General features: G+C 37.3%; 1 protein-coding gene across 2 annotated transcripts in view; it reads left to right on the forward strand.

The window, feature by feature from the left end:
• The window catches only part of rapgef5b (Rap guanine nucleotide exchange factor (GEF) 5b), a 43,374-nt gene that overhangs the window by 3,543 nt on the left and 26,084 nt on the right, over nucleotides 1-13,747 (forward strand). The window contains exons 2-9 of one of the 2 annotated variants that reach the window (XM_027149269.2): nucleotides 2,131-2,193; nucleotides 2,566-2,672; nucleotides 2,914-3,035; nucleotides 3,991-4,159; nucleotides 5,704-5,791; nucleotides 7,929-7,980; nucleotides 8,138-8,208; nucleotides 10,226-10,348. In XM_027149269.2, coding sequence (XP_027005070.1) covers nucleotides 2,131-2,193; nucleotides 2,566-2,672; nucleotides 2,914-3,035; nucleotides 3,991-4,159; nucleotides 5,704-5,791; nucleotides 7,929-7,980; nucleotides 8,138-8,208; nucleotides 10,226-10,348 — 795 coding nt within the window. Of the gene's footprint in view, nucleotides 1-2,130; nucleotides 2,194-2,565; nucleotides 2,673-2,913; nucleotides 3,036-3,990; nucleotides 4,160-5,703; nucleotides 5,792-7,928; nucleotides 7,981-8,137; nucleotides 8,209-10,222; nucleotides 10,349-13,747 lie in introns of both variants that reach the window. The other variant, XM_027149268.2, reaches the window with a different exon arrangement.

Below are 13,747 nucleotides of genomic sequence, written 5' to 3' on the forward strand. Positions count from 1 at the left end.
TGGCGTGATGTTCCGCTGTTCACATACTTTTGACCGAGACTGCAACAGAGACTCAGCTCAGCTAGTTAATAATCGACGAGCTGTCAAGCTTGATGATGCTGACCGCCAGTATTATCTTAAAAATCTGTTTGAACAGCATACAGATGAGAAGGTGAGCGAGCTGCAAGGACTTTAAAGAACTAAAGCGCTGCTCTCATTAGGACAGAATGAGTCATGGGTTAAATCTTACTTTGAAACTTTGAAATTCAATTTAAAATCTCGATCCAAAATGAAGTTAGTGAGATTAAGTTCATTTATGATGGACATAACGACTAACTGGATATTACAATACAAGCCCTACAATAAAATAAGGTTTATTCACAAACCCAATAAAGCAATGGTGCAGTAATTACCAAGTGTTAAATCTCACCTGGAAAAATCTCTTCAGCTTGTATGAAAGGACATATTAACACTTCATTCTATTTCTAATGAGTACACGAATTGTGAAAGCCGTTTCAGGATCTACACGTACAGATTATTATTTTTTGAGCCATGTCTTTGTGATTGTAGTGATGTGGCGATTATTCAGAAGGAATGGTGAATAAGGGGTTTGTTGACATCTGCCTCCACAGAGGTGGCGCTGCGCTCTGACCCCAGGCTCACAATAGCCTCTGATATGCGAATGGGGAAGTCGTGGCCTAATGAGAGTTAGAGAGTTTGACTCCTAACCCCTAACGTTGTGGGTTCAAGTCTCGGGCCGGCAATACAACGACTGAGGTGCCCTTGAGCAAGGTCACCGAACCCTCCAACTGCTCCCCGGGTGCCGCAGCATAAATGACTGCCCACTGCTCTGGGTGTGTGTTCATGGTGTGTGTGTGTGTGTGCACTTTAGATGGGTTAAACTCAGAGAACAAATTCTGAGTATGGGTCACCGTACTTAGCCGTATGTCACTTTATTTATTATTTTAATGTTTAGAATAACATAGTAATAATAGTAATAATAAGATTTATATTTTAATTATTAAAATAGTGGGTAGCTTGATGGTTAGCATGTTTGTCTCACATCTCAGTGGTTGGGGTTTGATTCCCACCTCCACTCTGCTTGTGGGGAGTTTGCATGATCTTTCCATGCTTTGAGGGTTTCCTCTGGTTTTCCTCCCCCAGTTCAAAGTTTCTCGGAATTGTCCTTCGTGTGTGAATGTGTGCACAGATGTTCCCTGCGGTTCATAGTTTTAAGCCCTGAAGCCCCTGAGATAGACTCCAGGATTATTGTGACCCTGTGTACGATGCAAAGTACTGAAAATAAATGGATGGATGGATACTGAAATTGTGGAATAGTCTACTTTGCATCCAATAGCGTTCCTCAGAAGATACACACACACGCGCACACACACACACACACACACACACACACACACACACACACACACACACACACACACACACACACACACATCCGCTAGGAAACCCCGTCACACTGTGCTCCACCGACACACTACTCCATGTTTAACATTAACTTTTAAATTTTGTACATTGTCTATTGCACATATTCGTGATGTCTCGATCTGAAACTGTATATATCTCCGTATTTAACAAATACAATTATGAATTAATGTTTACTTCAGAAATGAAATACCAAATGTTAATATTGAATACCCCATTAGAGTATGTAAATGCTGAAGGGAAACCTGCTTGGTGTGTTTAGTAACGCAATGATATCACCTGAAGTTCAGTATTTCAGCATTGTATTATTAATGAGAAACTCCTGGATCGTTATCTTAAATCATATTATTCAGTAACTACAATAACTGTGGATTCTCTTACTACTTTTTTTTACTACTGTGAAATTAATATTAAAGCTAGTTAGAAGAGTCTGACCTGCTTGACAAGGTCAAGTGGTTTAGTGGTTAAAGCTAGACATTTGAACAATGAAGTATTACTGTATGTTAACTAATGTGACATGCAGTAAATGATTTCTTTGTCTTTCATCGCTCGAATGGGGTAGAGAGGTAGAAGAAGTTCGCCGTGGTTAGAAATAAATTACTGTTTAAAGCTGAGTTTCAGGATAAGACACAGCAGACAGTGTATATTGTTCATGGACACAGAGAGCCATTGTTTATAGGACTCTTAACCTCTGTTTCCCCTTCATAGATTGCATCGGAGGAGCAGCCACCTGAAACCATCAGCTGTCTCATCTCAGACACCCGGCACAAGGTAAAGCAAGCACTTTTCTTTTTTTTTTCTTTTTTTTTTTAACACCGTCATTGTTTTTGATTCCTTGTGTAACCTGAATATCTGGTTGGATTTCTTAGGTATGTAGAAATGCATGTCAGCAAGTTTGGACTTGTCTTTGTTGTGTGTATCATGTTAATCAGTTGCTTTTTTTCTTTCTTTCTTAAACTCTGGTGATTTGTGACTATCTCAGTGCTGATGATTATACCACATACGCTTAGCTTCAATGGAACATCAACATGTGCCTGCGTATTTCAGACAACAGACAAAACCGCAACTTCAGAGAACAAGAGAACATGACGTTTGTTGCTCTAATCATATTATCAGTGTAAATATTCGTTCTCTGTGTTGTAGGTTTGCGTACAAAATGTGTCCTGTGCTGGCCGTGCACTCAGAAACGCTTTCTTATCGAATGGACAAGAAAACTGGAAAGCCCACGTAAAACTAGCCAGAATCATCAAGTAAGATTTGAGAGGATTGACACTTTAACCTTTCATGATGCCATACAATAAAGTTGCCTTACTTTTCATTTCAATAATCGAAATTTTTGAAAAAAACAATTGTCAAAGCTTACAAAGCTAAATTTGGACCTAAACCCTTATTGAAAGATATATATTAGTGCTGAAGGTGGTATAAATATACTTTTGGTACATGAGCTTAAGTAATCGTGTGGTGTCTCTTTGTGCTCTTGTTATCCTGCAGAAGGAGTTTTATAGGACGGGAGCTGGTACAGTGGCTGACGGAGCATTGCGTGTTTGTTGGAAACAGAAATGCAGCTGCTAGAGTCTGGAACGGTTTGCTGGAGCTGGGCATCCTGCTTTCGGGTGTGTGAGGGAGACTTATATACTTACCTGGTCTCATTTAAAAAAGGGCACTGGTAGATGACATGGTATTAAAACTGCAAGATGAACCATGAACATTAGCTAGCCAACCAAGCAAACACCTATAATTATGTGATTAGTGAGAACTTCATAAGGTAACATAAGGTAAAGCTAGATCTACTCATAACTGTAGAAACGGCTACGATTCTTTACACGCTCTGAATGTCGAAAGTGTAACGAATAGGTAACAGAGAAATTCAGGTAATATGACACACATTAAAATAGCTTCCTAACACATTTGTCTTGAAAAACAAAATGAGGTTGGTAGAATATTACACGAGGTTTCAGAAGAATATGATGTCATGGGATATCAACAGATCATTTCCCTTAGATGGATCGCCAATGTTAAATAATCAAACTTAATAATAATAAAAAAAAATATTACCTACCTAACCGTGTCCACAGTAGACATGTGCATATCGACTCTGTTGTCCTCCGGAAGACACCATCGGTCCCTAAATACAACAAACCACCAGACTCCCAAATAGTTTCTATCTAAGAGCTATAACACTAAGCTTGTGTTATAGGACTAAGCTTGTGTTATAGAACTAAACTTGTGTTGTAGAACTAAACTTGTTGATGGAGACAAAGTCACTAAACACACAAATAAAACACTCACAGCATACAACTACTAGCTCTTAGCAAGATACTCTCACCTTGCCAATAGTTATATATATTCTTCTCTTTTATTTATTGAAATATATTGAATGTACATATCTGCTCACTTTGCACTCACTGCCCTATTTCACACATCAGTAATAGTAATATTACATAACAAAAATTCAAAGCATAAAAAATTTGAATATTTCTAAAAGTTTTACATTTTTATTATTCATTATTATTCTCTGGACATGACTTCAGACGTCTTGGGTATACCGAATAAAACTCTGTATTTCAGTGGAAAGGCTGGCGGTGTTTGAAGACTCTGAAACGTTGTACCAGTTCTCCTTTGAGGAGTGTGAAGCCCAAAGCTGTGCATTTAGAAATCAGATCCAGTGGCAAAATGGAGTGAACGTTCTCCTAGGTGTTTCATCTCAAACTCCGCTCCATGTGGCCGCTCCTAAACCGTGAGTAGCAGATAAAATCTACATGATATACAGAGATATATTATGTCCGATCGTTCATATACGAAGAGCCTAATATATACGGTTCCCTCCAAAACTATTGGAACGACAAAGGCAATTCTACTGTTTATGATGTTTACTGAAAACGGTTGGGTTTGAGATCACAATGAATGCGAGCTGATGGATAAAGCAAATAACACTTCGTATTTGGTTGCGTATTCCTTGCTCTCAATATCTGCATCAGGCCGGCGATGCGGCGAGGTCAACAAACTTTCGCATTCTTTTTTAATTTTTTTTTTCCGGGTTCGTTTTGTGTAGTATATAGTACAACCTTGTTTTCTGTGTATGAAAAATCTGTCTCTCATGTCCAGTGTCCAGATTTGTCAAAGGTTTATGAGACATAGTTTGAGATGTAGAAACATTGCAGGGATAACAACATGATTTATTAAACAAAATAAGAAACAAAGACAGGGGAAAAAAATCATGAAACCTCGGGAAAAGGCATGAAAACCAACACAGAAAATACTAATCGAGCCGAAGAATGTAATTTAAGTTTAAATAAATAGACAAGTTAATGAAAGTAAATTAGGAACAGGTGAGTAGCGATGAGAGCAGAATGAGTGAGAACGTCCAAGCAAAGTCCTGACAGCACAAAGCATTCTGTCCCACTAAAACATTTGGTCATGGACCACTTCAGCTGTTCCTTGTGTCTGATTTCAGTCACAGCTCTTAATGATTGTAGTAAGTAACACATGACCGTATTAACACCAGAGATATCAGGGGTCACATATACGTCTTGGTGCTCCAACATACAGCTTCTGATTGTTAACAATTACGATCAACTTTTTATTCCCTTTCTCGATTTCTCTTCTATTGTTTAACACTGTAGTTACTGGTATGATTTCAAGCCCATTGTGTAGATGTACAGTTTATTACTGGTAGCAACTGGATGAGAAAATAATTCAAGACAATCAGGAGGACAAGACTTCTTACAAATATATTTTTAAATTAGCCTGTGCTGTGTGAAATATTAAAAAAATCACAGGTTCTGCTAAAGCAAGTGACTTTACATGCATTTGACGTCAATTCGCCATCGACTGGGAAACGGCTTCTACTTCCAGTCAGAAAAAAACATTAGTGTGCCATTTGAGACAATACTACCTTTTTAAAATCTATACTCCATATACACTAGATGGTAGGGTACATAGTAAATAGTGTGTATTACACCATTTGAGACGCAGCTATATACTGAGCCAACGGTGCCTCAGCGGTCATATTTATATTCCGAAGCTCAGGATTTTATTTCCTTATATTTTTTTTAAATAAAACTGGAACGTGGAAGCCCAGGTTAGCTGTTATACAACCAGCAAGGGAACAGTTTTTTATTTAAATTAATGTTTAGAGAGAGAAGATATTTGGAACTCTGTCACAGATACAGTGGATATATGAAGACAAGCAGACTTTGGCCTTTACTTTACAGCTGTTCTAAGTTTAATGCCTTTATGATGGTGTATACTCAAACACAGTGTGTATGTCTTTCTCTGCAGGAGTGAGGGAGAGCATAAGAAACATTCTCTTGCTTGTAGCTCGGTAGACGTTGTCCAGATGAGAGCTCTGGAGCGGCTAACATCAAAAGTAAGGAAAAAGCTTCAGTAACTCATGTACAGTAACGTACCAATTCAGCAGATTCAATTCACTCAGTGTTACGAAGTACAACTACTGCAATTAGAGTAAAAAAGCATGAAAAGGTCACCATACGCATTGTTTATACGCTAACTCACTTTACTACTCTAAGATTTTGTATGTATCATACTACAATATGAACACGTTCCTACTTGGGTGAGTGCGTAATGAAACCCACATGTGATTGGTCCATCTTGACCAGTCTGAGTCACTGATTCTGAGGCAGTACTGAGCCCATTTTGCAACCTGTCATTAAGCTAATGTTGCAGACCTGTTTGTCAGGGTGCAGTTCTGTACTGACAATCACCTTGGCAACAGACATAGAAAACCTTTCCTGTCCATGTTTGTGCATCCAGAATATGATGGGCTAAAACATTCAGTTAATTATTTATTTTTGTGTTCTGTTATGAAATCATATGCATGTCAATGTAATTGAGGTAGTGAGTTTGTCGTGTGTGTGTTTGAGTGTATTGTAATTTAATATACAATAAATAAAGCTTTGCTGAGATAAATTATAAGAAGTGCAAAATGTAAGAAATAATAAAATCGGTAAAAAAAAAAAAAAACTAGTACTAGTCTAAATCTCTGAGAATGCTAGTGAAAATGTTTCTATTTTGCACCCCCCCCCTTTCCTATTAATTCAACAATTTTTATTTTAAATGGTATTAGCAACAAAAGTGTTTTTAATATTTGGTTCGTCAAACTTCTGATCCATTTGAGATCAAGTTCAAGGGAGTTTCATCTGAAACTCTGCATGATTTAATAGACGTGTACCATGGTCAATATCAGACATTTGTTTGCATTGAAATAGGACCTAGAAATCTGAATAATTATAAATGAGATCATTAAATGTACAAGATAATGAACAAGTCATTTCTTATATGATATATATATTTTACCATTCTAAAAGCTTCTGTCTTTTTTTTTTTTCAGTTTTAATTAAGGAAAAAAGAAATAGAATACAAAGACTTTCAATGTGGTCTTGGCCTTTTGGACTCTGTATTTAAAAGTAATAATATCATCATTTATATATATATATATATATATATATATATATATATATATATATATATATATATATATATATATAATTAGAAGGATTGATCATTGGCATTAGTGTGTTACAGATTTTAAGGGCATAAACAAATGAAATCTTCCTGCACTTCTGAGTTACTTGTACTTTACCAGTTAATGAGGCAACATTCAATATTTTATTGCTCTATTTTGTGTCAAGAAATTTGGCACTTAACAGGTACCCAATCTGCTGACGCTGAGACAGTTATTACTCGCTATAGTCCTTTTAACACATTTTACACCTCACAGATAGGGTTACGACGGCACGCTTCCCAGACCAGCTCTATTTATCATTGGCCTATATCCTGAGGCTAAGTGATGCCATGCTTCCTGGGCCAGTGGGAAATGTAGTTTTTATGGGCCACTAATTAGAAATAAAGTCTTCTATTGTTTGCCGTTACACACCTGGAAATGTTTTATGTTACAAGAGGAGGTCAGTGTTGTAAACATTCATTATTTCCTCATTAGTGTGATAGATCACATATAAAAACAGCCCTAAGATATGATTTATTCCTTAGTCTGTTGCTCGACACGGCGGTGATACCCTCAGGTGACCTTTTTTGTACTGGTGAAAAGTGTGTGTATATTTATATCTCATAACATAGTAGACCCTTAAGGACCACAGATTAATAAGCTTTAATAAGTCTCTCTGGTGATAAACATATATTAGTGATACAAGAGCTTTGCCACAAAAATGGCAAGCAATAATGCAGGGCAGTGATTTTTTTTCTGAGACGTAGAAATTTTTTAAATTTTAACAATTATGATATAATTCAATTATTTTTTTAAATTTCATATCCTTAAGGAGTTTCCTGTATTCTTGTCAGGCAGCAGCTGATTTTCTGCATGATACCATGTTCAACAGTGTTATGTCCTGACTGCTCACACTGTAATGATTCTGGTTCAGCAGTCTGGCTGTCATTCGTGTCACGTTCCCTACACTTGTGTAGAGTGGATAATGGCATGACATAGACGCCACTGGAGGCTCCTCTGCTAAAGTGTTTCATTTTAACAGGTGCAGAACGAACTGACAGCCACACTGGCTCGAAAAGGAAGGTGCAAATCAAGTAAGACACTTTTTAGTTCAGAAGATCAATCTTACAAAATTCTGTTCTTTTAAAAGATTGTTATTAGTAGTCCTTCAGAAGTAGTGAAGCATGTGTTCCTCTGCAATGTTCTTTGGCAGTGTAAAGAGTTTTTTTTTTTTTTTTTTTTTTTTTACAGTGATTGAGGACATTGTCCCTGAGAACGCTCTTGACCTCCCACCCTCTACATTGCCTTCCAGTGGACAAAAGGTACTGTAAAATCCTGGACTTTTTTTTTTGACAGAAAACGTGTCTCTGGCATGTAAATCTACTGAATGTAATACTAAGTTAGATATTTTTCTCAAATATTAGCTGAGTGAACTTACTCCATCTCAGTAGTTAGCTAAAATCTGACAGGGAAGAACAAGAAATTAGCAGTTTTTGGGAGATGGTTTTAGTAAATGTTAATTAGTTTAAATGAAAAAAATGTTGTTGATTTTATTCATATGCTATTCACATTACAAGTTATCGATATAGAATTGCTCCCTTCAGCCCATTTGGTGGTGGACAGGTCTCTCTACAACTAGATGTTTAACCTAAAGGGTGGATGAAAAAAATGAGCTTTAGTCTCTAGCTGTGTGTTTACATAAGCTATATCTAAGTTATACTAATCACATTGTGCCTGTTTGTTTAAACAGAGATACATTCCTGTGAAAAATACACTTGTACCAGAGCCACACTCACTTCATTGTCATTGTTAATGCAGCGCTCAGAATGAAGCACCACCCAAATTATGTTTACTCAGTGGCGCTTTTTTGGCCGAACGGTGTGGGTGTGTGTGTGTATGTGTGTGTCTGTGTCTGTCATGCCGTCTTTCAGCTACTGCTGCATAGGTCAGCTTGTGGTTGGGTCTTCATCAGCAAACATTTAAAGACTTCGGCAGGAAGGAATTAGTGTTGGGTCTGTGGTGATCTCGGAAATTGCGCTGACCCATTAGTTCCTCAGGAGTTCTTGGTTGCACAATTACTTTAGACTACAAACTGTTGTAGAAAGGACATGATTTACTGTCTATTATCACCCAAGTAAGGATCGGTTTCCTTCTGTGTCTGGTTCCTCTTAAGGTTTTTCCTCATATCTCAGGCAGTTTATCCTTGCCACCATCACCTTCGGCTTGCTCATCGCTCATCGCACATGGGTACAAGACAACGAAAAGCAGTTAGCATCTAACTGCTCTACCAATCTGCGTCTATAGTAAATATATCTAACTAACCGGAACAAGAGAACAAGAACAAGTTCATCAGGATATTTTTATCTTTTCTTTTATCTGTTACAGACATCAGGTTGAGAGAAGGAGTTTAAAGTATTCCCCTTTCATCAATAAATATCGTTCATTGTTGTGCATATTCGGATGTCGTTTTAGACAAAGTGTCCTGGAATGTGAAGAGTTTCAGTTATGTTGAACCTGTCGGCCCAGTGTGAGTTTAAACTGCCTTATATAAGCTCCTTTTGTGTGGCTAGGGCAAAATCCTGTCTGTGTCCACTAAAGGATGAGGTCATAAGTGTTACATCCTGGAAGTCTACTGAAGTATAAGTGTTTGTGTGGGTGGGGTGGGGTGGGGGGGATACTGTATTTGCAGGTGTGTAAGTGGTTAAAGGGAACAACTCTGAATTTCCGTATAGATTATTTTAATACCTGGCAGCAAAGGCAACTACATTAGTTATTCTTTTACTGACACACACAGTATCTAGTGCAGCACCCCAACACCCCCATCACCACCACCACACACACAAACATATATATAAATCACCTTGATAATTTATACACTATGTTGGTGCGTACGTTGCTCTGAAAGAAGTGCTCTGAAATTATTCTGTAGGAACATTATTTTCTTCCACATGCAGCTTTAACACACGGTCACATACTCTCACTGACAACACTGGACAGTCTCCCACTTTCAGGACATTGTAAAACTTCCTATTCATGGCTGGAGCCACCAGCAGATGTTTCCTGGCCACCCCTACCATTGTGAATTAGAGAGAGAGAGAAAGAGAGACTAAAAGAAAGACAAATGCAGGTTCCCTCTCATGAAATATCTAGAGAGACTCTCCTAGCCCAAGCTGTACTGTATACCGTGCCTGGATCATAGTCGCCAGAGCTCTCTGTCTTGCATGAAGAAACAGGAAGCAGTGTACTGACTTGTGGATAGACAAACACTGAAGCTGAAGCTCCATGGCATGGGACTGTGGTCTGAAATATGTGTTCTCTGTGTCCCCTGCAATCCAGCAGGGCTCTAGGACTGGAGTATGCAACAGAGAGGACATGAGTCGCATGGAGATGGTCCAGCGACTAGCCAAGGATGGATGCCACCTCCTTCACAGCCCACTTAAACCCACTGAACGTCCAGCCGAGGTGAGTCAGCGTACACCTCACAGACACATTTTGACATAAACATACATTCAAGTGCAGAGGGGCTTTTACTGTTTAGTATTAATTATTGTCTACAATCAGAAGTCTAATAATCTTGAGTTAAACATTATGAAATATATATCACATGATTTTTATGTTTATGCTTGTTTTTAGGGAAATATAATTGAGAATTATTATCAGTGTCAAACATGTGAGTAGGAATGAGCCTAATGATCTAAACTGTCTGACAGTTAATGATCGCATGCCTCTTTCTCATTGGCCAGTTTTATTGAGCTACTGCTTCTCATCATTTGGTAGTTATTTTAACAATAACAGGAAAATCTGAACTAAGGTAGTTAAGGTGTTGGGTTACCAATCGGAAGGTTGTGAGTTCAATTCCCACCAATCAGAAAATCCAGCATGCTGCTACTGCTGGGCCCCTGAGCAAGGCCCTTAACACACAATTGCTCGGTTATATAAAGAATGTAAGTCGCTCTGGACAAGGGTCTCTGATAAATGCTGGAAATGTAAACATCCCAAAAGATTTGTCACCCATTAAAAAAAACATTATGTATTTTATCATAATTCTCGGATTCATAATACTGAAATATTGCTGTGACATCTATTAAAACTCTATACACTCTGTTTACTTTATTAGGAAAGTCTCTACACTCTTATAGAATTATCAGCCAATCATGGCAACACTACAAACACAAGTCAAGAGCTTCACTTGATGTTCCAATCATGAATATTTCAGAACTGCTGATTTCATATCCTGCATAACAGTCTCATAATGGTGCAGAGTAGCAGTTTTGTAGGTGGAAACATCGTAAGAAGGCTTCAGTACCTCAAATAGCCACTCTTTACAAACATGTCAAGCAGAAAAGCATTGATCTCTTTTGCATCTTTTTTGTTACAAATATTGATAGTTGCTGCATAAGTTCTACCTTAATTTACTTTATAATAGTTCACAAATAACTTGTGTACATTGCCGACAAATATACAAATTCAAATTTTATTTGTCACATACACAGCCATACACAGTGGCACGTGTTAAAACATGTTATTCTCGTCGAATAAAATGTATACTAAGAATAAAATTACAATAACATTTGAATGTACTATACATGTTGGAAAAGTAAAAAAGTGTTTGGAAAAATATATAAATATATATGAAAGCATATTACTGGAATTAATTAAGACTATTCTATAAATAAATAAATTAAGTGCATTATATGCTGTGCAAAATCCAGTAGAGTTAGTATGTGTGTATTATGCAAAAGTGACATCGATAGTGATAAACTGTAATATTTTGTATGAAATCTGTTTTCAAATACTGGGATTATGACCCTGTTCATTTGAAGCCAGTTGTTGAGTCAAACATGGACACACGTGACACATACTGTACATAGCAAGAAAGGCAAAGTTTATTCTTCAATCCTTTCAGACTTCATTTTTAGTTCAAACAATGTGCAGTGTATTAACTAGTTTTCACAGTGTCTGATATGATGATATGAACTGATTAGCTGACCTCATCTCACATTCTGTGTGAAGCCAAATAGGATTCTTGGTATTGTATCATTCTTCAATTTAATACATTAAGCCATATCGAACCTGTTCTGTTATACGATACGACCGTGATGTCTCGGATTAAAACACAACAGCACTCTGGTGTATGTTGATGCTTATAGCCAAGTACACAGACATTTGGATGCAGTCTGCTTTTTTGACTCCCATTTCAAAAAGTGCATACCATTCCTACTGGATGATGTCCTGAGGTTTCTCTGCTTTTACTCAAACGTCTGCAACTAATAAGGCTGTATACTCTGGAATTAAACAAAACGCCGTGGTTGCAAAGGTTGACCTTTGAGTGTTCTTCAGTTTCTTCATTTCACTCTAGCATGCATCACATAAATCATTTCATATAGGCACAGTATATAGTTTAGTGATGACGTGTGAGAAATATTATTTAACATGAATGAAAAATGTAAGGGTATTACGTCTTTAAAGATGTCAGCAAGACTCAGCATCAATCAAAGGAAATGATGAAGACACAGAAGAAGCTTGTCTTCTAAAGGCTCTACAATCAATTATATAATACTGTTAGGGTGAATATTGATGTTCTGTTTTTATTTGTTTTTTTTTATTTGCCTATCAGAATGATCAAGTCAAATCAATAAGGTTTTATTGTCATTGTCAGGATATTTACTCCTATGGGCATATATAGTTGGTGCAGTACAAAGTCCGGGTATAAAGGAAACCACAATCAAGACTCCATGAAGTGTTTCAAACAGAATTTAAAAGTAAAGTAAGATACAAAAATAGAATCATAAGTAAATAAAAGCAATCTACCATAAAATGGTGTCCGTCTCTGGGTATTGGTGAGTCTGATGGCTCAGTGAAAGAAACTGTTGTCTTGTATGATGATGATGAAAGGTTTGTGGGGTCATCCACAATGACACTTAAGGTACAACAAGAAAATATGATCTAACATTGCTAGGGTTTGGATGTGGTCTATTTTCCTGGCTACAGAGACATAGATAAACTTCACTGTGGTATGAAAGTGAAGGTGAGGAGGTAGTCATGCTTAGCTTCTACAAACAGTTGCATTGCTCCAATAGTGTACATGTTTCTTCCTTTTAGGTCAGACACCATTAAAGTTTGGTTCAAACTGACTAGATACTGTAAGGAAATAAAACTATTCATTTGAGTCAATACGAACGCTGGATAAATCCTGCTATAAAACATTTTGTACTGTTTTTCCTCATTGTAGATTAAATGGGGTTTTAAATGTGTATCGAGTGTAAGGACTGAGTGTCTCCCAAATGTCTGGGTCACATTTCGTCATCTAGCCGGATGTCTTTAAATGTTAATCATGGTCATTTACACCATGACTTGGTATTGTTACAGGTCGCTTTAAATGCTAATCATTTTTACGTGATCTTTGATGTCCTGCTGCCTTATGATACTTAAGCCTTTTGGGGAATGAGCTCTTTCTGACATGTATCTTGGATTGGAATCTGAGTGCATATAATCTGTAAATTCTTACAATACACAAAATAGCCATAGCCTATAACATATCAGCTAGTCATAGTTATACAATCAGGTGTCAATCTTCTGCAAAGTCCTCCAGGTCATGCGCAGGGTATGCGTGACCTCTCATTCACATGACTGCTTTAAAGATGCTCTTGTACTGTGAACTGATGAAGTACAATAAGTCCAATGGAAAGATAAGTTCTTCCCCTGAGGCATTGTAACAGAGATGACCTCTGTGGTCACTCCTATTGATTTTTTTTATGCATTAATCTTATAGATATTTTAGATGTCACAGGGTTTAATGGGTTTGCCTATTTGGCCCTGATACCTTTGCACTGACAATATACTCATAAGATTGATCGGTTA

Source organism: Tachysurus fulvidraco, chromosome 3, assembly GCF_022655615.1.
Source record: "Tachysurus fulvidraco isolate hzauxx_2018 chromosome 3, HZAU_PFXX_2.0, whole genome shotgun sequence".
Classification (NCBI taxonomy): Eukaryota; Metazoa; Chordata; class Actinopteri; order Siluriformes; family Bagridae; genus Tachysurus; species Tachysurus fulvidraco.